This window comes from Siniperca chuatsi, linkage group LG1 (assembly GCF_020085105.1).
Source record: "Siniperca chuatsi isolate FFG_IHB_CAS linkage group LG1, ASM2008510v1, whole genome shotgun sequence".
NCBI classification, from domain to species: Eukaryota; Metazoa; Chordata; class Actinopteri; order Centrarchiformes; family Sinipercidae; genus Siniperca; species Siniperca chuatsi.
In genome coordinates, this window is record NC_058042.1 from 3,878,403 (window position 1) to 3,898,355 (window position 19,953).

At 42.9% G+C, this 19,953-nt stretch overlaps 1 protein-coding gene across 2 annotated transcripts in view; it reads right to left on the reverse strand.

Moving 5' to 3' along the window:
- Positions 1-1,972: 1,972 nt before the first annotated feature.
- The window catches only part of map1aa (microtubule-associated protein 1Aa), a 42,710-nt gene continuing 24,729 nt past the window's right edge, over positions 1,973-19,953 (reverse strand). For both annotated transcript variants that reach the window (XM_044205147.1, XM_044205157.1), the window contains 5 exons: positions 14,498-14,580; positions 13,445-13,585; positions 6,337-13,318; positions 5,978-6,204; positions 1,973-5,309 (listed from right to left, as the gene is read on the reverse strand). In XM_044205147.1, coding sequence (XP_044061082.1) covers positions 5,154-5,309; positions 5,978-6,204; positions 6,337-13,318; positions 13,445-13,585; positions 14,498-14,580 — 7,589 coding nt within the window. In that variant the 3' untranslated portion in view covers positions 1,973-5,153. The remainder of the gene's footprint in view (positions 5,310-5,977; positions 6,205-6,336; positions 13,319-13,444; positions 13,586-14,497; positions 14,581-19,953) is intronic.

Consider the following 19,953-nt stretch of genomic DNA (forward strand, 5'->3'; position numbering starts at 1 on the left):
TTAAATTTGGTATGAAATTGCTGGTTAGATTTTGTAATATTGCTTACTTATTCTTTGATCTGGTAGTCTGATGATTAATCAAAACCTAAACTTGAAACTGTTTTTGTTTAGGCAGAGTTCTTGTACAGCTGCTTGTGTTTAGACAACATTTTGGCTTGTTGGTTAAATGAAAAAGGGGGTTTTGTAAAACACGTTTGTATTTCTCCAGTGATGGAAGAATTATTCAGATGGTTCGCTTAAGTAAAAGTAACAATATCACAATATTAAAAAAAAACAAACTATTACTAGTAAATAAAATATTACCAGCAAAATGTACTTTACTCAGGCATCAGTGTTACATTATTTCGTATTAATATATTTATTGCTTTACTGTGTGAGTAGCATCTTAATGTTGTAGCTGGTTATTCTCCACCTTCCTACTGTCCTCCACCCCGATCATGTGACCCAGGAAGTGATGTCATTCCAGCGTCCATTCATCAGCTTCTCACAGCAGGGATTGTCCTCCAGCTTCCAGCATGCTCCTTCCTCCAACACAGTATCAGCTCCACAAAGACAAAACAGTGTCTGACAACACTAACGGGGAGTTGATGCTCCACCAATCGCTGCCGTATCAGATCCGCAGGGTCTCGACGCTTTCACGCTGCAGGTCTTCTGACTCTCAGACTGTTGAACAAGTGTTTAACAGAGTCAGAACAAAGCCCACCCTTTCTCCTGTGTCTGGACCTCTCTGGGGGGTTCGGGTTCAACCCCCACTGGAGACAGTGAGGAAGGAAAGCTGGACTACAAAGCCTTGATGATTGGTTCTCAGCCTGCGGGTCGGGACCCCACAGTGGGTCGGAAGATGACTAACAAGATAGGAAACAAGAAGAGCAATCGTTCCTGCTGCACAATTTCTTTGTTTGTTGCCAGTTTCTTAGTCACGCTAAGTGGCATGGCTCTAGGGATGGGAATGTCAGGCTGCTGAACATTCATAGTCCCAAGAGGATACATCCTAATCTCTCTAACACTGCCACGAGGTTGACATTTTGGCGTTTGGTACAGATACTCATGGTGCCCAGAGGATGAATCCGAATGAGTTTAGTGATCTACTGACTTTTCCTCTAGCGCCACCATGAGGTTGACATTTGTAGTGACTGCACTGAAGTGTACTAACATTTGGATGGATTACCATGAAATTTTGTAGAGACATTCATGCTCCCCTCAGGGTGAATTGTAATAACTTTGGTGATCCCCTGACTGTTCATCTAGCGCCATCATAAGGTGAAAAATTTGAATTTGTCCAATACTTTTGGTTTATGACTAAATACTTGTAAAACGAATGACATTCCCATCCGCTTCAGCTGTACTTGTGTCTTTATTAGCAAATGTTAGCATGCTAACATTAGATGGGCGACGTAGTAAACATGAACCCTTTTCACGGCAGACATCTTGACATGTCATAGCAGGAAAAGCACAGGTGTAATTAATAACATTAATGATGGCTGCGTTCCATTTAGGTGAGCCAGTTCCAGGGCTGTTGGGCATGCTCACTCACTGACATGGCTTACTGGAACGCTTAATGGAATGGGGGGGAAACGGAGCCATCGTTAATATTATTATTTACACCTGTGCTTTTACTGCTTTGACAAGTCAAAATGTCTGCTGTGATTAACGGTCTATTACCTTCTGAACATCAGCATGTTAACAGTGACATGGTGAGCTGCTGCTTAAGTCTTGTTTTTGAAATGCTGGAGTTTAAGCTCCCCCAGAAACCCCACCCTTTCGTCAAACTGCACATAGACATATGCAACCTGTGAGGGGGGGTCGCTAATAGGCTAATTGTTTGGCTATAAAGGATCACAAGCTAAAAGGTTTGGGAACCAGTGGCCTAGAAATGACATCCCATGATCAGTTTGATTAAAAAAAAAAAAGGTTTACAGAAGGAAAACGTTTACGTGATGTAATGATACCAAAAGAAAAGAGGAGGGAGACATTTTTCTTCAGTAAATGATGTTTTTATTGGTCTTCACCACACTTTTCCCCTTTTGACAATAAATTTGTTTTCTATTTTACCTTTTTAAGCATTTAAAGCGAGATAAAGAGAATATTGCACTTAAAACAAGAGATGAAAGTAGAACCATGAAGCAGAAAGGAGGGAAAAAAACAATCACAAGGCTTTCTTTACAGCACAGCCAGGTTACATGTGCCTCCTCAGGACCGGACAGCTTAGCTTCTTAAATATACATCTTTTAAAATAGCATTTCTATGTTAAGTCAGGTTTTCTTCAGCTATTACAATATAGGAGAACTCAAAAGGTACACATGCACGTACAAGCAGGGCTCACTGAAAACCAACGGCGTTTATGATGATTTGTTTCACGGCAGACGAGTCTGAATGCCACAGATTTTTTTTTATTTTTGTTTTTGCACAATACGAAAATGCAGCGGTTATGTGTGAGTGTGTGTGTATTAAGCTTTGTCTGGAAAAAAGTGTGGATAATAGGAAATCCTCTATAGATAAAAATTTTGACACGAGTGAACTGAGTCCCTCGTGTCTGGCAGTCTGGGTTTTGAGTGGTCTGCTCGTATGTGAGTAGTGTTGATTTTGTTATTATTAGCCTTTACAGTAAGTAATGCAGTATTAAATAGGAATGATTGACTGACTGGGCAGCACAGTGGGTTAACAGGAAAACACTGACATCACAGTTAACCCTGTTTCATCAAAGAAGCCGTTAATGGATCTTTTTATTTCAGCAGGAAATAGGAACCTCAACTTGACATCACCTCCTCAAAGTGGCAGACACAGTAACTTGTTCATCATGCTGACGACATTTTAATCTGCAAACAGAAATCATAAATGTTTGTCAAACTGTATCCCGTCATCCAAAGAAAGAAACTGCGGTGGGTTTAATCTGCACACAAAGTTTTCTTCCCTGCACAGAGGCGGGATGTATTGCAGGCTACAGTAAGGTCGTTACTGCCAGTGTGACCAATGAGTCAGATGTACCATATGATGCACAGTAACCAAGGCAACCAGGAGATCAAAGTCCTCCACAGAGAACGTAAAGGTAATGTGCATCTTCACATTCAAATCGACTGGAGCCGCTGAAGCCACTGCCTTTATGAACATGCATCACTAGATGAGTTGAGGGAATAAAATGTCATATTTTTACTGTGGATCATAAAATAGCAACCCTAGTGAGCTGTGTTGGTCCTGTAATTTGTTGGATAGTTGGTTTTGTTCCTGGTTAAAATCTATTAAATTACTCAAAACTTATCAAAATATAAAATCATCAATTTCAAATTAAAACACGTCTACACATAATATTAAGTTAGTGTGTTGCTTAAAAACATCCACTGATTTACCACTGAAGGGAAGGAAAATTGCCAGTTAAATGATACAATTTAAAAACAAGATGCAATAAGTTAGGGTGATTGTGGCTAAAAACGATTTTGCAAACTCAAGACAAACTATATTTTCTGCAATAACTAAAAGGAACCAGAAAAAAATAGCACAGGTTTTCAGTGCGAACGCTGTAATTATACATTTTATGTTGCTAAATTTGAAAAAAAGCAAAAACTGCTTTAAGTTTTGCACACTGGTTACTATTTGTGCTTCTTTGAGAGGCAGCTCCAGGAAATCTAAAACGCAACCGCTGAAATACTGAGTTGGTGCTTTAAAAGTGCCATTTTATGCTCAATATGTACAACTAAGACCTTTTTGTGCACTGACGTTCTCACTGACTAAACTCACAACAGAGGAGACGAACTCGCCATAGCCTCTGCCACAGAGCCGTGGATGTACCGCACACTGAAATACCTTAAATTTCTATGACGAAAACACATTTCATTTCCCTTCCAGCACCGCAGGACAGAAAGGCACATGTGGGTGACAGTCTAACCTCTACCATCAATCGAACCAGCCCACATATTTGTTCACCAGGCAAACACAATATCTCCTCACAACCACATGTTCCTATTGTTGTAGTGGAATACATTCTTCATTCTTTAACACAGCTTTTGTATAAAGATCTTTTAGACGCAGCAACTGGTATGAGGTTTGTCTTCTTTCCTCTAAGGAGCTTTGAACACAGAGTGCTGTTCTGTATGTAAAGATATAAACAGGTAGAATCCAAAGATCAGGATGATGATTTTGTACTGCTATCACCGCCTCTGCCTTCAGTTCTCCTCACGATCCTCTGCAACGATATGTTAACCGGAAATACACTGAAAAAATACATCAAAGACTACAGAAACAATTATAGAGAGAAACGTATTCGTCAAATTCACTGTAAGAAATGACAGCCACTGAGAAATTTTTACTGTAACGATTGATTTTCACTTAGAGATATCTGTTGAAATATCATAATTCACTACAATACAGATTTTTGAATATGGTCTTCCCTATGCTACGGCAAATATACTCAAAATACATATTTAAAGGACCGCTGGGGTCTACTTGAACATTTTCTTTCTCACTATGTCAGTAGGAGGAATAAAGTTCAACACTGAACACACATTGTTCTAGAAGAAAGACAGAAAGGGAAAATAGAGGAAAGGAAAGTAAAACTGTTCACAATTTGCGGCCTGTAATGATGATTTTCTATCATTAAATGTATTAAATTGATCATCTGTATTGTAAAAGGCTTGATGTTTGGGATTCAGTGGAAGAAAATTATTTTGTAGTTTGTTGTTGTTGTTGTTGTTAAACTTGTGCTTTAATTTAGGCCAATTAGAAGACAAACAACCAAACATCAGGTTTATATTGTTTCCTTTATGAAACTCTATTTTTATTTATTTATTTTTTTTACAATTCAGTGGCCATTTTGCCTCGGCCAATAAACTAAGACTCCATTGTCTCACAGGGTTTGGGAAAAAGACGAGTTAAGGAACAGAAAAAAAAAACTGCTTTCTCCCTTTCACAGGACTGAGTAATAATAATGTAGTGGAGGACATTGTCAGAAAACTACCTCTGTAATACAAATGGTGATAGCCACAATAAGCTTATAAATAAATAAAAATCTAGAAAAAAATAGACAGTTATCCAGATCTGTTTCTGCTTTCGGTCCAGTGCCCAGAGCAGAGACAGATTTACATATCAGGCTAAAGAGAAGAGCAATTAAAAACAGATCTACACTGGGGAGGCCAGGAGGAGGGAGAGAAGAAACAAGGATCTTAAAACTCGATCTTGCAGGCGGGGAAAGACTCGTCCTGCATGACGACGGTGCTGCTGGAGGCCAGGACCATGATGTTGAGCTCCTGCTGCTTCTCATGTGTCTGCTGGTACCAGTCACGGGTTACCTCCGTGTCGTGGGTGGGGATCAGCGTCACCTGAGAGGGAGACAAGAGATCGGGAAATGAATACGTGCAGGGACTGGTGAGACGTGGGCAATAGAAAAGAATAGAAACCTGGTTTCCACAAAGTGTGGACATTTGTGAAACTGTCAAAATCTGTTCAAATATTAACATTTTGTTTCACTTGTCAAGAGCTGGTAAGAGCACTCACTCGCAACTATATCCATCCTCAGGGAAATTGCAACTATCAGGCTTCAACCACTTAGTTTTTACTCTTTCCACACAGGGTCCTCACTTATCTGATGGAAATATAGCAAAGCCCCAAGTTGTATCCAGCTGTTGATGTTATTATAATACACAGCCATCTGTTAAATATAACGAAATTTATTGACACAAGGTGCACACACCTTATAGTATGTCCATTGTTTCCGCAGCTCTCCCTTGTGTGTGAAAATCATTGTATTTGTTGGTTAACATTAAGCGTTTGGGAGCATCAGGCAAACAGTTTGTGAAAAGTGTATGGTAGCCTACAGGAAATCTTTAAACAAAATCCAAATCAAAAGTTGATACCGTCTTAAAAACATACAAACTTTTATTATATGACAGGAGGTCATTTGAAACCCTGAAACACAATATAAATAAGTAGATCATCTTAGAATCCAAGTTAGCCTCAGCATCAAACTAAGTACAGTTGGAAATGTTACCTGTAAGTTTGATCCCCACTGAGCTTTGCCGTCCAACAGTGCATCAAGGACTCCTCGGCTTGGTTCACCACTTGCTGCATCGTTCCCGCTCACCACATAGTACGCAGAGCGAATGCGTTTGAAAAACTCTTGGTCCACGTTTTTGGCACTGCAGTGGTTGGGAATGTAGGCCAAGTCCACGTAAATAGGAAGGCCAGGAGCAGCCGCAGAGCCGGACTTCTGAGAACCTGGGTGGCAGAATGAAACCAAACTGTCACTATGTGCAAAAAACATTTATCTTACAAAATCTGTTTCGTAGGATTAAATGTCATTTATATTTGATAAGCTTTCATGATTATCTTTTTAATGAATCTGCTCACCTGAACTGCTCTTGACACCGTTAGTCAGCCCCTTACCAGGGTTGTAGCTCGACCTGGAGAGGTCATCATCTTTGGAGCCCTGTCCATCTGACAGACGAGACATGCGTGAGCTCTTGTCTGCCTCCTTCTTTTTCAGCGAGGCACTGCGAGGAGACGGCGTCTGTTTGACAGGCATGGGAGACTTCTTGCGTCTGGCTGGGGATGCTGATTTGGTTTTCCCCGAAGCCTTCTTTAAGCCCTTGGCTTTTGGCTCTTTCTTAACTGAGCCATTATCCAAAGAGTCAGGATCCACCATGCAAACATCTGGGTGTGGGGGGTGAGGGTAGGGGTCCATGAGGGGAGCTGGAGGAGGGTCATGGCTCCTCCTAGAGGAATGATGGCTGCCCCCTCCCGTGGCAGATAATTTATCAACAGGCATGTAGTCTGCATCCTCATCTGAGTCCATATTGCCTTCACCAGTGACTGAGGGGTATTCCTCAGTGCCTGGAGGCACATCAGAGTCTGACTGAGAGGCTAAAGACTCACTGACAGAGGTGGGCGGTGTCTCCTCTGTGTCCAGACCCAGCCCTGCTGACATGCCACCAGCTTGGTGCAGAGAGCTACTGTCCCTGCTGTGAGGCTGGTGATGATAGTGCTGTTTTTGAGCCCTTCTCTTGACCGACAGATCGTGTTCATCGCCCTGCGATTGGTCACTTCTGCGCCCTTGCTCCTCATCGTCCTCGTCGCTGGATAACTGCCGCATGCATGGGTTGATGAAGGAAGGTGAGAGGTCCTCTTTGCGCTGCCTGCACTCGGAGGAGGAATATCCGGGAGAGGTGCGGCTGGTATAAGAGGAGGTGGCTCCCATGGGCACATCACCAGCAAGATCCTGGTCACTGTCATCATCGTCATCCTGCCCTCCTCGGCTGCACTCCTCAGCGTAGAACGGTGAGCGAAATGGCTGATCGGTTGAAGAGAGTGAAAGCGGACGGGCAGGGTGCTCTGGCTCCATCTCACACTCCTCTTCAAACTCATCATCATGGCGGTAATGGGGAGGGGAGTTTCCGGGCACCATCCCCATCTGGGGCTTTGACATCTCCCACTCATAAGAGCTCCTGTAACCTGCTGCTCCCTCTCTGGGCTCCACCTTGGTTGGGCCTGAAGATGCACCACTGGCTGCTGCTCCAGCAAGGAGGGTGGAGCTTGAGCTGACCTCTGTGGGGCCATTGACTGTGTCTGGCTTGCTGGCCTGGAGACGTGAGGGCATGTAGGAGCCAAGAACATCAGGGAGTGCACCACCAGTCTTTTCACTGGCAACTGGAGCAACAGGCTTGTCAGAAAATGAGAGGCTACCAGCCAGGCCACTGGAAGGTGACCTGCGAGTCATCTCACGCATGTAAGCCTCCTCATCCTCTTCTTCGCTACTGTCAGTCTCTTCAAAGTAATGCTTGCCTTCTATGTCTGGGCGTGGTGAGGAAGTGACACCAAACAGAGCGGCACTGGCTGCCTCTTTGTCCTTGGAGAGCTCTGTAGTTTGAGAGAACGGTCCTGCTGAGGCCCCAAACCCAACAGCTGTGTCTAGCTTTGACCCTTCAGACCACTCAGGCTTATAGAAGCAGTCTGATTGAGGGCCTTTGTCCATAACTCCACCTAATGAAGTCGTATGCTCCTTCTTGTCCTCAGCAAAGGCAGTGGACGAGAGCGAGGGGAAGGATTTGACCTCTTCGAATGGGCTGAGGGGTGAGAAGCGGGCTAAACTGGAGGTGGACTCAGCCGTGGTTGTAGCGGTGATCTGTTTTTCAGACACTTCTAGATAGTCATCTTTGGTGCCAGTAGACCTGGAGAAGGAAGAATCCATGACCAGTGAGTGTTCATCTTTAAAGGAGGAGTACTCAAAGAGGGGCTCGGCAGGCGTCTCCAGCTCCTCTCCGAACTGACGGCTGGTGGAGAGGGAGCCTGAGGTGGAGGAAGAGTAGCTATAGGCCGAAGAGGAGGAGTACCCAGGGGCAGCGGTGGTCGTGTACTGAAAGCTCGTGTCCAGTGATCTCTTACTCAGAAGGTCTGGTGTCTTCTGTTTCTCAAAATCAGGATCAGCTCTGTCATTCTGGTAATAACTGTCCTCTGTTGATTTCAAAGTGAAATCCTCTTTACCTTTGTCTGTGGTCTGACTTGATAAAAATGAATCTTTCTCACCACTTTCATATGAGTACTCAAACCCTGAGGAGTAGCCAGAGAAACCTGTAGCCCCTAAATCCATTGGCTTTCCACTGAGGGATGAGGACTCAACCTTAGCTTCATCTTCAGCCTTTGTGAGTGAGCTAGAGCTGCTTTCTTTCACATTTGGCTTCCCCTGACTGTTATAGCCGTATCCAGCCATAGAAACCATAAATTCAGGCCTATTTGAGCCAAACATATCACTGATTGTACTTTTTACTTCCTTCTCAGACTTCTCTTTGTTGCCTTTCTCCATATCAGAATCAACAGCACCTTCGTCGTCGTCCTCTTCCTCCTCTTCGTCTTCCTCCTCCTCCTCATCTTCATCGACAACTTCATCATCATCATAGTCCTCCTCATCCCTTGCTGTTAGTTTTCGCATATCAATCTCCAAACACGTTCCTTTCTCACTGTAGCCTGTGGCAGCAAGTTTGTCCACATCAAATGCTGTCATTGAGGAGAATGTCTGGGGCTTTGTGCCGTCAGTCTGGCTTTTAAAAGAGAAGTCTTTTTCTGATGATAAAGAAGTGGACGAGGCCTCGGGTCTATCAGCCACTGAAGGGAATCGACTACTTGTGCTGTAGTCGAATGTCTCCTTTCCTTTGACCTCTTTTTCAAATGGAGGTATAGCAGAAGTGCTCTTAGAGTCAAGCCACGATGAGGTGGAGGACTCTTTTCCAAAAGAGACGCTAAATCCCTCCTTCTCTGACAACTTGTCGGTGGCTGTTACCGGGGATGGGGGCTCGTGTTTCTGGAAATCCACTTCACCCTTTGCAATGTCCTTTTTATCTAAGGACTCCTGATGATATGAATCAGAGTCCACTGAGCTTGTTTTACTGTCATAAATGTCACCATAAGAGAATGTTTTGCCATGCACATAGGGCGTGTCTTGTCTTATATACAAGGCCTTTTCTTTGCTCTCCTTCTCTGGAAAATCATAGAGACTGAAATGAACACTTTTCTCAGGCTCTTTAAAAGCGATATCTGTTTTCTCTGTGCTTTCATTTTTTAAGTCTTCTTTACTTTGATCTGTTGATAAGGGCTTAGACCCTACCACACTTGGGAAACCATCATCTTTGTCATCTTCCTCTGTATCTTCATCTGAGTACATCACTTGAGGTTTTGGTTTCTCCTCTGTGCTAAAAGACACCTGTGTCTTGTCCGAGCCCTTGACTTCTGTTTCTATCTTAGCAGATTTTGCCTCAAAGGTGTAGTCGTCATCCAAGAAGCACCCCTCCTTTGCCTCCATAAGCTTGGCCTTAACAGCAGGCTGTAGATCCTTTTTGGTGTAACAGTCCTCTCCTTCTTCTTCCACGTTGTCTTCTTTGGATTCTTCAGACGCTTTAAACGCTGTTTTGTCACCTAGCAGTCCGACAAAGGAGGTATTGTCTAAGATAGTGACTGATGTATCTGTTTTCTGGTAGTCAGCTTTAACATCATTCACTGCCTCATCTTTGTCTTCTGTTTTAAAGGGTTTCTCTTCTGTCGGAGAGTAGCCACTGCTTGTAGGCACAGAGTGTGTGGGTGAGGCCAGTTTCATGGTGCTGTCATCTGGACTTAGACATCTTTCCTCACTCTCCTGCCTGGAGTGGGACTCTAACCCAGGGGAGAAAGATGGAGGGGGTGACAAAGGCTTTATATCAGCATCAGTCTTAAATCCTTCTGTGCTAAGGAGAGATTGGTTTTCTTTGACAGCCTTTGTGGGAGAGTACTGCGTGGTAGAGAAGGGAGGAGATGAAAAAGTGGTAGAGGGAGATTTCTCCTTCTCCTGGAGCATCTTAGAGGCTGCATGCTCATAGCCCTCTTGAAGTTTACCCAGAGGGATGTCAACGTTCGGAGTCTGGTCCTCGTCCTCTTCTTCGTCATCGTCTTCTTCGTGGACTGATCTGATCTTTGAATCACCCTCCATCTCAGGAATGTTGGGCTGGTACTCATCAGAGGAAGGAGACTTAAAGCACTTGTCGTCCTCCAGAGAGGAGGTGGGTGAGATAGTTCCTGCTGAGTGGAGATAGTCCTTCCCATGGATGGCCTCAGCACGTGAGGGGATACTGTTGATGGTGTCAAGCAGGAGAGAGCTCCTCCCAGCTTCCTCAGTTTGAGGCGCCGTCACAGAGGCTATCGACTGGTCCTCAGCTACAGACGTTGCAAAGGATGACAGTTTGTCATATTCTGTGATGGATGTTGCTGAGGAGATGTGCTCCTCCTCTGCAAGAGGAGCAGCTATGATGGCAGGGTAAGGTGCAAGCTCAGGCTCGTGACCTCCCATAAAGGCTTTGGGTTTGGCATTGGGAATATCAGACACAGCGGCGCTCTTCATCTCTTTTATACCATGCATGGAGTCGAAGGTGCCAGGAACGTCAGGGACAGAGATGTCATAGGAGCCCACATCATAGCGCAGCTGTGGGATTCTATCTTCTGTTTCCTCGTGGATCTCCTCATCAGAGATGGTCTGTTCAGTCTCGGAGTAACCAGGGATGGTCTCGTCTTGGATGAAGGAAAATTGCTCCGAGGTGGTGGCTGCTACTTGCCCAGACAGCGCTGTGGTTGATAAAGGTTTTTGCTCAGTTGGCTTGGTGTCCCACTCCTTTCCAGTTTTTTCCTTTTTCGCCTCCTCTGTTTTATATTTCAGGACCTCGTCATCTTCTGCTCCTTCGAGTTCTGCTTTTTCAATTACATCACCCTCCTCCTCTGAGCTGTCACTCTTCTTTGATCTGTCTTTTATGTCGTCCTTCACAGGGTATTTGTCATATTTCTCCATTTTCTCCTCTTCATACTTCTTGTCAAAACCATCGCTTGCTTCCTTCTTTTCAGTGGCTGCAACATGTTCTGATGCACCCTTGTCTTTGTTGTCTTCTTCCTGTTGGACAGGGGATTTGGGGGAAGCAGATTTTATCTCAGTGGCTGGGGATGTGACTCTCTCATCACGGAAAACTAAAGAAGAATCTTTAGTATCTGTGTTCACTGAATGCCCAGACATCACATCATTCTGGATAGGCTCAGTCTTAAGTTTGGACAGCTCTTCTTGTTTCAGAGCCTCAAAGTCCTCAGTGAGGTCTTCTGGGGAGGACACAATGGACCTGTCAGACAAAGCTGCTGTTGCGATCTCTTCAGGGATGTTCTTTGGGACTGGCTTTTTCTCATTTGCTTCCTCTTTAACGGCTTTATTTTTGTCTGTCTTGGGCTTAGCCTGAGTCTTAGCCTTATGCAGAGTTTTTCTCACTTCAGGGGTGAGAGGCTTCAGGTCAGGTTTAGTAATTTTTCTCAGCTCTGGTTTACTTGGGTCCTTCTTTTTATCCTCCTTGGCTTTACTTTCTTTTTTCTCTTCTTTTCTTATATTTTCATCTTTCTTTACTTCACGTTTCTCTTTCTTAATGTCTTTTTTCTCTTTGTCTTTCTTTTCATCCATCTTGGACGCTTTCTCCTGCTTGGCAGTTTTTTCCTTGGAGATTTTCTTTTTGTCTGACTTTTTGTCAGCCACAGGGGCCACTTCACTGTTTTTCTGTTGTTTGGTGGCTTTTAGACTTTCACTTTTGAGTTTCTTCTCTTCTTTCTTTTCTACTTTATTCTCTTTAGTGATGTCACTCTTGAGCTCTTCCTCCTGCCCACTGGCTTCTTTCTTTGTTGTTTTAGAGTGTGGTTTGGGTGAAGATTTGAGACTCTCCTTGCTGTCAGTTCTTGATCTTATTTTAGTCTGTTTGATGATGGGAGGAGGTGCCCCAGATGATATGTCTTTTTGGGTAGCCACTGGGTATCGTAGGAAGTCCAGGTGTTTCAGTTTCTCAAGGCCCTCGAAGATTTTATTCTGCGGTGCATTTCCAGGGAAGAGCACCCTGACTATCTTTTCTGTTGGATGGTGAGGAATCCAAACAATGAGAGCGGTAACTGATGTCAAATAAGGGACAGATATTTCTCCTTCTTTTCCATTGGGCATCGTAATCCCTGTCTTGGCTTTGCTGTTTCCAGCCCATTTCTGCATTAGAAACTGCATCTCTTTGCTCTCTTTTACAGGGTTTAAGACATACATGTCTAACTTTCCCACACCAAGTTTGTGGAATAGTGTGATAGGTTCAATAGTGTTGCTGACTACCCTGTGAAGAGGCTCTGGTGTGATACCAAGCTTGTTGAGGTACTGCAATGTAAGAGATGCTTCCTCAATGCTTCGCTTCACTTTCAGCGTAGACTCAGGCATCCGAAGCTTCTCTGGGACGTTAAAAAACACGATCCCGAGCTCAGGAGAGATCAGGTTCTTCATCCAGTCACCGTTGCTGCTGGAGCCAGATCCTTGGTTACGCTCCTCCTCTTGCTCTGCAATCTTTCTCTGGAACAACCCATTGATGCCAGGGAGGTTGTCTGCTCCAATATGGGTAAGTAGAACAGAGTCGATCCTGTCCAGGTGGCGAACCAGCTTCCAGAAGCAAGACTTCCGATCAGATCCTCCATCCACCAGGATGTTGAATCCATTGACGGCGAACAGAGCCGAGTCTCCCCTGCCTCCAGGGAAGATGTAGCAGCAGGGTTTGGACAGCTTCAGAAAACCTCCAGAGGTCGGGGGCTCCAGAAGGTCAAAGGACGATGGCACATCCACTGTCTCTGAGACATATTCGGTGAACTCTGTGACTCCGTCCATGTCGGGGAGGTGGGGTTCAGGGTTCAGGCGGTATTCCAGATGATTTTGGAATGACTGCTGCTCCTGGCTTTGGCCGAGGGAGCTCCAGCCCCCGTCTCCCTGACAGGAAACAGTAAGTCTGGACGGCTGCTCTGAAGAGGCCCTGGACAGGTGTTCAATCACCTGGGAACAAAGTAACAGCGAAAAACAACCTAAAATAACTGTGCCTTTGTAAGCTTTATAATCGCAAGTTGATCCATACACATACACTGTAAAGAAGAATTTGGAGGGAAAGTGCACTCGGCTTACTTGAGGGCTGGAGATGATGTTGGAGAAGTGTTGCCAAGTGAAGGCTCCACCTTGCAAAAGGATGTCACCTCCCTGCTCAGAGCTCTGGCCGCTCAGTATCAGCAACTTATTCCCAGCAAAGTCAGTGATTAGAGAGCGAATCTGAGTAGAGTACAGGATAACCACTATAACTATATGGGACTACAGATGTGAATTAGTTTAAAGCTATAATCTGAGATGGTGCATCAAATGATGACATTTATGTTTTAAATTGTACATGGTCCCTTTTTAAATAATACAAAAATAATAATAAAAAATTAGAACAGCTAATATTAATGCTTTGTAATGATAAATCTTCCATAAGTCATCAAGATCAAAACAAAAAAGGTGACTGTTACTGTACTGGAAAAAATCTTTTTGGAGTGACCAAATGCAAGCTATTTAGTTGGTTAATAGTATTAAGAATAAAGGTTAAATGCAGAAGTACAGTACAGTGCACAGTACCATGTATTTCCAAACAAACAGGGTTTCTTGCAGTTTCAGGGACCAGGTGTATTACAGATAAATTGTTTAAATGTTGTAGGTTTAACCATTACTTGCTTTTCCATCATTCTACACTAGACAAAAATAATAAAAAATTTACAAGGTTAATTCATTTCCAAATTGTCATTTTTACATTTCACCACCAGTCAAAGGCTAAGCTAACACCTGACTAATTTTCACACTGAAGCAAAGCTGGGGCATCTGAGTGGGTTTATTTATTGGCAGAATATCAAATAAGTGTCTGTGTCTCACACTGTGGCGCTTCAGCTGAGAGTGTTTTCCTGTTAATCAACAAAGTGATGATCACTAGCATACGAGACATGGACCTCCCATTGTGGGTAAACGGTGAACAGCAAGTGCTGTTGTGTTCTTCATAAGTGAAACCAAGTTCGACCCAGACTGAACACTTTCGCCTGAAACTCCTTGGTGTGATTTAAATAAAAATGCAGAGCATTTCCAAGTGTCCTGCAGGAGTCAGAGCATCATCATCACCCTGAGGAGTTTTGTCTGTGTTATCCGGGTGTGACTCACCTCTGAGGCAGCGGTCTCGTCTGATGGGTTCACCAACACCACTGTCTCGAGGACATCACTCTGATACTGGAGAATCCGCTGGCCTACAGGAAACAGATTTAACAACCTTATGACTACACCAAGGCCAAATAATGAAAAGCCAAGGAATAAAAAGCAAAACATCACTGAGGTACAGAGGCCTTCTTCTGATGGGACAAATAGCTGCTTTTTGCTCTTTATACAGGAAAAAAGCCACAACACTTGTTAAAAAAAGAGTCACTGGTAGGATACAATCACACAAGTCCTAACAGTGAAAAAAACACAATTTGAAGGAATAGTTCAACATTTTGGGGAAACAATTTTTGCTAAGCTAACCTAGAGTAACTGCCTCCTGGCTCTAGCTTCATAGTTACTGTACTGACATTAGAGTGGTATCGAGCTTCTCATCTAACTTTCGTCAAGAACGCAAATAAGCATTTTCCCCAAAACTATTCCTTTAAACACATCAAAAAGCTATTGGTTAGGTGTGTTGCATTTCTGGGCCTATTTTGGCATTGCATATTCCTTCTGATAACCAGCTTAAGAGTGTGACATCACATCTTGACATCTCATATCATTGATGATGATGCACACGGCACCTCAAATATTTCCATTTGATGGAAGGGTGCAACCATAAAAAACATGCAGATTTGGGATTAAATATTTCACTAATTTCATCAAACATAATTTAGCTTCAGTGAAGAGCTGGAACAAGCTGATACAGAATATATACTTACACTGTCAGACAGTGTGGAATAAGATGATTTTCTTAGAACTACTTGAGGGGAGACAAGAGTCTGCAAGGCTGTACTTTGGGACAGTGGTGCTTTGAGCTAAATGCTAGCATCAGCATGCTCACAATGACAATGGTAACATGTTAGCACTGCATGTTCACGCTCTCAGTTTAGCGTGTTAGTATGCTAACGTGTGCTAATTAGCACTAACACAAGCTGAGGCTGATGGGAATGTCATTAATTTTGCAGGTGTTGGATCATAAACCAGTGTTAGACAAACTGAAAATTTGACCTGATGATGGCGCTGGATGACAGGTTAAGGGATCACCTACGTTGCTACAATAATCCTGTGGGGAACATGAAAGCCTGCCTGTACTAAATTTCACGGCAGTCCATCCAATATTGGTTTAAGATATTTCAGTCGACCAAAATGTTGGACCCACCGATTGACCAACACTGCCTCCCTCGCCACTAGCATGGCTAAAAAGCAGAAAACTATGGGGTTAAACATAAATAGATGTTTTCAAGTAGCACAATACCTCTTCCACTTTTTGACACACCCATCCTGATAAAAGGCCTGCCTGCTTATAGTGTAATGCTGCTGGTTATGTAACAGAATCAAAATGGCCATTAACACTGTATATGATCGTAGAAAAGGTTTCAGTCGTAGTCATCTGGACACTGTTTTCAGAATCGAGACGTTTCGGCTCCCATCCGGAAGTCATTCTCACGATTCTGAAAACAGTGTCGAGATGACTACGACTGAAACCCTTTCTACGATAGAACACTCCTGGACGAATGAGGGACTACACTGTATATGATGTTGAGACACAGACCTAGAAAACTGTGCTTGTTGATACTGTAGGTTAAATTAGAAGAAAAACAATGTTTCCCAGTTAAAAAAATACTGCATGACCAGGGGCATTTACTGACAATACAATGCCCTGTCTTCCAGCATCTGTCAACACAATAACTCTGCATGTATGGTCATGCATAAGCATCCTCAACCCCGCCCCATCTCCTCTTTGTTCATGTGCCATCCTTTTTCTCCACTGGCACTAACTAAAGCCCCCCGACGACTTTAATCCTGGAAATACGCTCTTTACATATACATTAACAACAATAACGCAAAGAAAATCCCTCAGCCACAGGCCTCATTGGCTGTTGCTATGGGGACGCTACTCTGGCTGTTGCTGCTAGCTGGGTTACACTGACCCAGTCTTGGCTGAGGGAGACGCATTGCAGCATTTCTGCAAGAGGGAGGGGAGGCTCGTACTGCATGAGAGTATGCACGCAGCATCACATAGTACAAGAGGTGAAGGCGAGTGCCAAAGCAGCAGCAGCAGCAGCAGCATTTTACGCACGGCTTCATCAGGAGATCTATATTTAGCATGAAAGATGTTGCTGGCGCTTCCTCAACCTCAAAAATGTGGAGGAGCTGTCACAGGGTGTTTATCTCTTCTTTCCCTGCTGAAGGAGGAGGCAAGGGCAATGAGGGGGTGGAAATAAATTAAGCACTTGGAGAGAAAATGACATGCCTTAATATTCAGGGGTTATATGTTAGGTCAGAGAACCTGACATTCATAAACAAGTCACAGATACATGAGACTCTGGCAACGGTGTCACTTTGCAATGTTTTACTAGCATCTTTGGGAATGTATCAGCCGACGAGTCAGAATCATTAACCAATTTGTGCAAACTAACATCACAACATCACATCAGCAGCATGTTTAGTGAGTAAACACACTGTGGCCCAGTTTAGAGATGCTGTTGTTTTACTGTCACAATCTCGGTTCACAATCTGCATTTGCTCAGCTGCAGATCAAACAAGTAGTGTGTAACTGATGGTTGGGGTTTTTTTTAAACTCAGGAGACTGAATGTAAATAGCACCAGAGCAAAGGCATATACTGTATGCAGAATAAACATTATACACTGAATGAATGAACTAATGCTGGGAGAAAAAACAAGGCTAATATTGACATTCAGGTTTTTTATGTTCTTCTCAGTATGTTAATGAAGACTGGAAGCTTGTTAATTGCCTTGAGATTCTGGACTATGCACATGCTTTATTGATGTGAATGAAAATGACTGTTAAACATTTAGCTCCACATTTCAGCACTTTACTTATTTGTGAATGTATTGCCCTTCCTCCAATCACCAGGGATGTTCTAAAACCTAAAGTGCCAGCTGATTGGCTCTCAATGATTGCCGCTGCGTTCACTCCCAGTCAGCACACAATGTGGCAGTATTGTACGAATATTACCAGCAACCATGGATAAAGCTAAAATTGGGATAGTTAAATATATATGAAATCTGTCAACAACTGAAACACCCACCCCACTTTTGAGGGTGGTCGGCCTAAATTAAAACAAATGGACTACTTAAATGTTGGACCATTCATTTGGACACGACATTTTTAAGGATTTATTACATCATTGGACTGTAAGACTGCTTTGAAGGTAGAGAGACACCGTATTTTAAAGATTTCTGTTGTATGCCAAAGCTCTGTAACCTTCTGATACATGCATGTTAACCATTTTTGGCTGAAGTTCAGTTGACATGCTTTACTGTACATTGTTCCTACAACTTAAGGCAGTGGTTCCCAACCTGGGTGTCGGGACCCCTCCAAACGGTTGTAAGATCAATCAGAAGGGTTGCAAGTCAGCTGATTAAACTCCTAGGAAAGAAGAAAACGACGTGCTCTGCTGCGCAAAATTATATTCATTTTTTCTGATTTTTTCTTCTCAATTTGATTTTTGTTCTTTTAAAATACCAGACAACTAAATGTCTATTATTTATTCTTTTAGTTGGGAAAACTAATGGGATGACGATTGCATGTTCTGATAACTTTTTTATATAAAAAGTAATGTTTGGTATTGAATCTTTTTAATCAATGTCCACCTCTGACAGCTTTATTTCAAGGAGGGCTGACTGACCACACGGATGTGCGTTACATTAACTGCATGTATCATTATCTCATCTCTCTTAAGTGCCTTTAACTGTTATGACATCGCATTAATCTGAGCACTGCCACCAGAGGAGAGACAAAGTGCTGGAAACAAGATAGAACAGTTTCTACGACCTTGACATCGAACTACAAGAATGGAGGGCAGGTATGAACCTTTCCTCTTCTCTTTATACTCACTGTTAGCTACCAGAGTCACAAAAGAAATAAAGCTAAAATAATTTCATCAAGTATATGTCATGATCGGAATGACAATGCTGTATAGAGTACTTGACGTCATTCCAGTTATGACATGGGTCTAAGCTTAGGGAGAGCTTGTCAATGTCTTGACAAAAACACTCTTTGTACTGTAGTTCTAGTAGATCTTGATCTTTTATCACAGTCTTCTCTGGTTTTGACACAAGGTTCGATTAAAATCTACCAACTGCAAACAAAGCTGTCTCACAGACACGACACAGCTGCTGTTATCGGCGACAAACTGTGCAAGCAGGATTAAAACTAGGCTCAGTTTTATCTGCACAGACTAAGGCTGAGTATTGATTGAAATGTTTAGATACCAAAACAATACTTTTTCAATACCTTAGTTTGAGGATTATGTTTTTTCTACAAAACATATTTTTAAAATATGTTAAGCCTGTCAATGTGACAGTGCTGAATGATCGCTTAACACAAAAGCCAAAACAACTTTACCTCCATATAGTAAAGTGTAAAATGTTTTCTGATTTCCTGGTTTGAGCTGCAACTAATGATTACTTTCCTCAGTGAGTTTGGACAATATAACGACAGAAAACTGCCCATGGCGACTTAAAACCCCTCTCTGTGAAGTCTTCAGATTACTTGTCTTAATATAAAGATATCTTATTTACAATAACATAAAACTGAAGAAAGCAAATGCTTACAATTGAGAAGCTGGAACGATTTAAGGTTTGCCATTTTTACTTGAAAAAAGGATTTTCAGAATCGTTGCCCATTTCATTTTCTGTTGAACTAATCGATTAATCAACTTCTTCTCTTCCTGATTTGGGTCAGGCAACATCTGATCAAAAAATAACTAAAAACGTCTAAGAATTTGACCAAAAATTTGATACCAACTCTTGATATTTGATTGTTTTTGATACTCAATGCACGGACACATTTCTGTTAATACTCAAAATGAAGTTACTAAAGCAAACTAAAACAAAACTGGCCTCCCTCCGCAGCTTTTACAGAGGAGACTACAGGTGAGAGTTTGGTTTTAAAAGCCAGCTATCATTATTATAGTTAAACACAACTATGTGTCAATGAATATGAGCAGTTAGGGTTGTCATAGATTAAGTAATATTTGCGTGTAGATAAGATGAAAAGCAGAGGGGGGACTCCGGTGCTTCCTGTGCACGTGGCCCATAATTCCTTGCTGCTCCCCTGTGTTGTGACAAAACACTGCCACTCCAACCAACTAATACAAACGCTCTGCATGTCTGAGAAGCTCATTAACCGCCTTGCTCTTCTCATTCCTCTTTCAAGTGATTAACATGTCTAAGGACAATCTCCTGTAAAGCCACTTGTGCCCACACATCATTCAGACTGTTATCATGGAAATAAATGCTTGACAAATGGAGTCTGGGCCTGTGTGGCTCGAGCCCTTTCATCGGGCTGAATACCAAGGACTAATAATGGAAGAATAGCTGAGGGAGGATGGATGCTGGTAGAACTGCGACCCTTTGTCAGCCCTGTTGGCCCTGAGGGATGAAGTGACTCC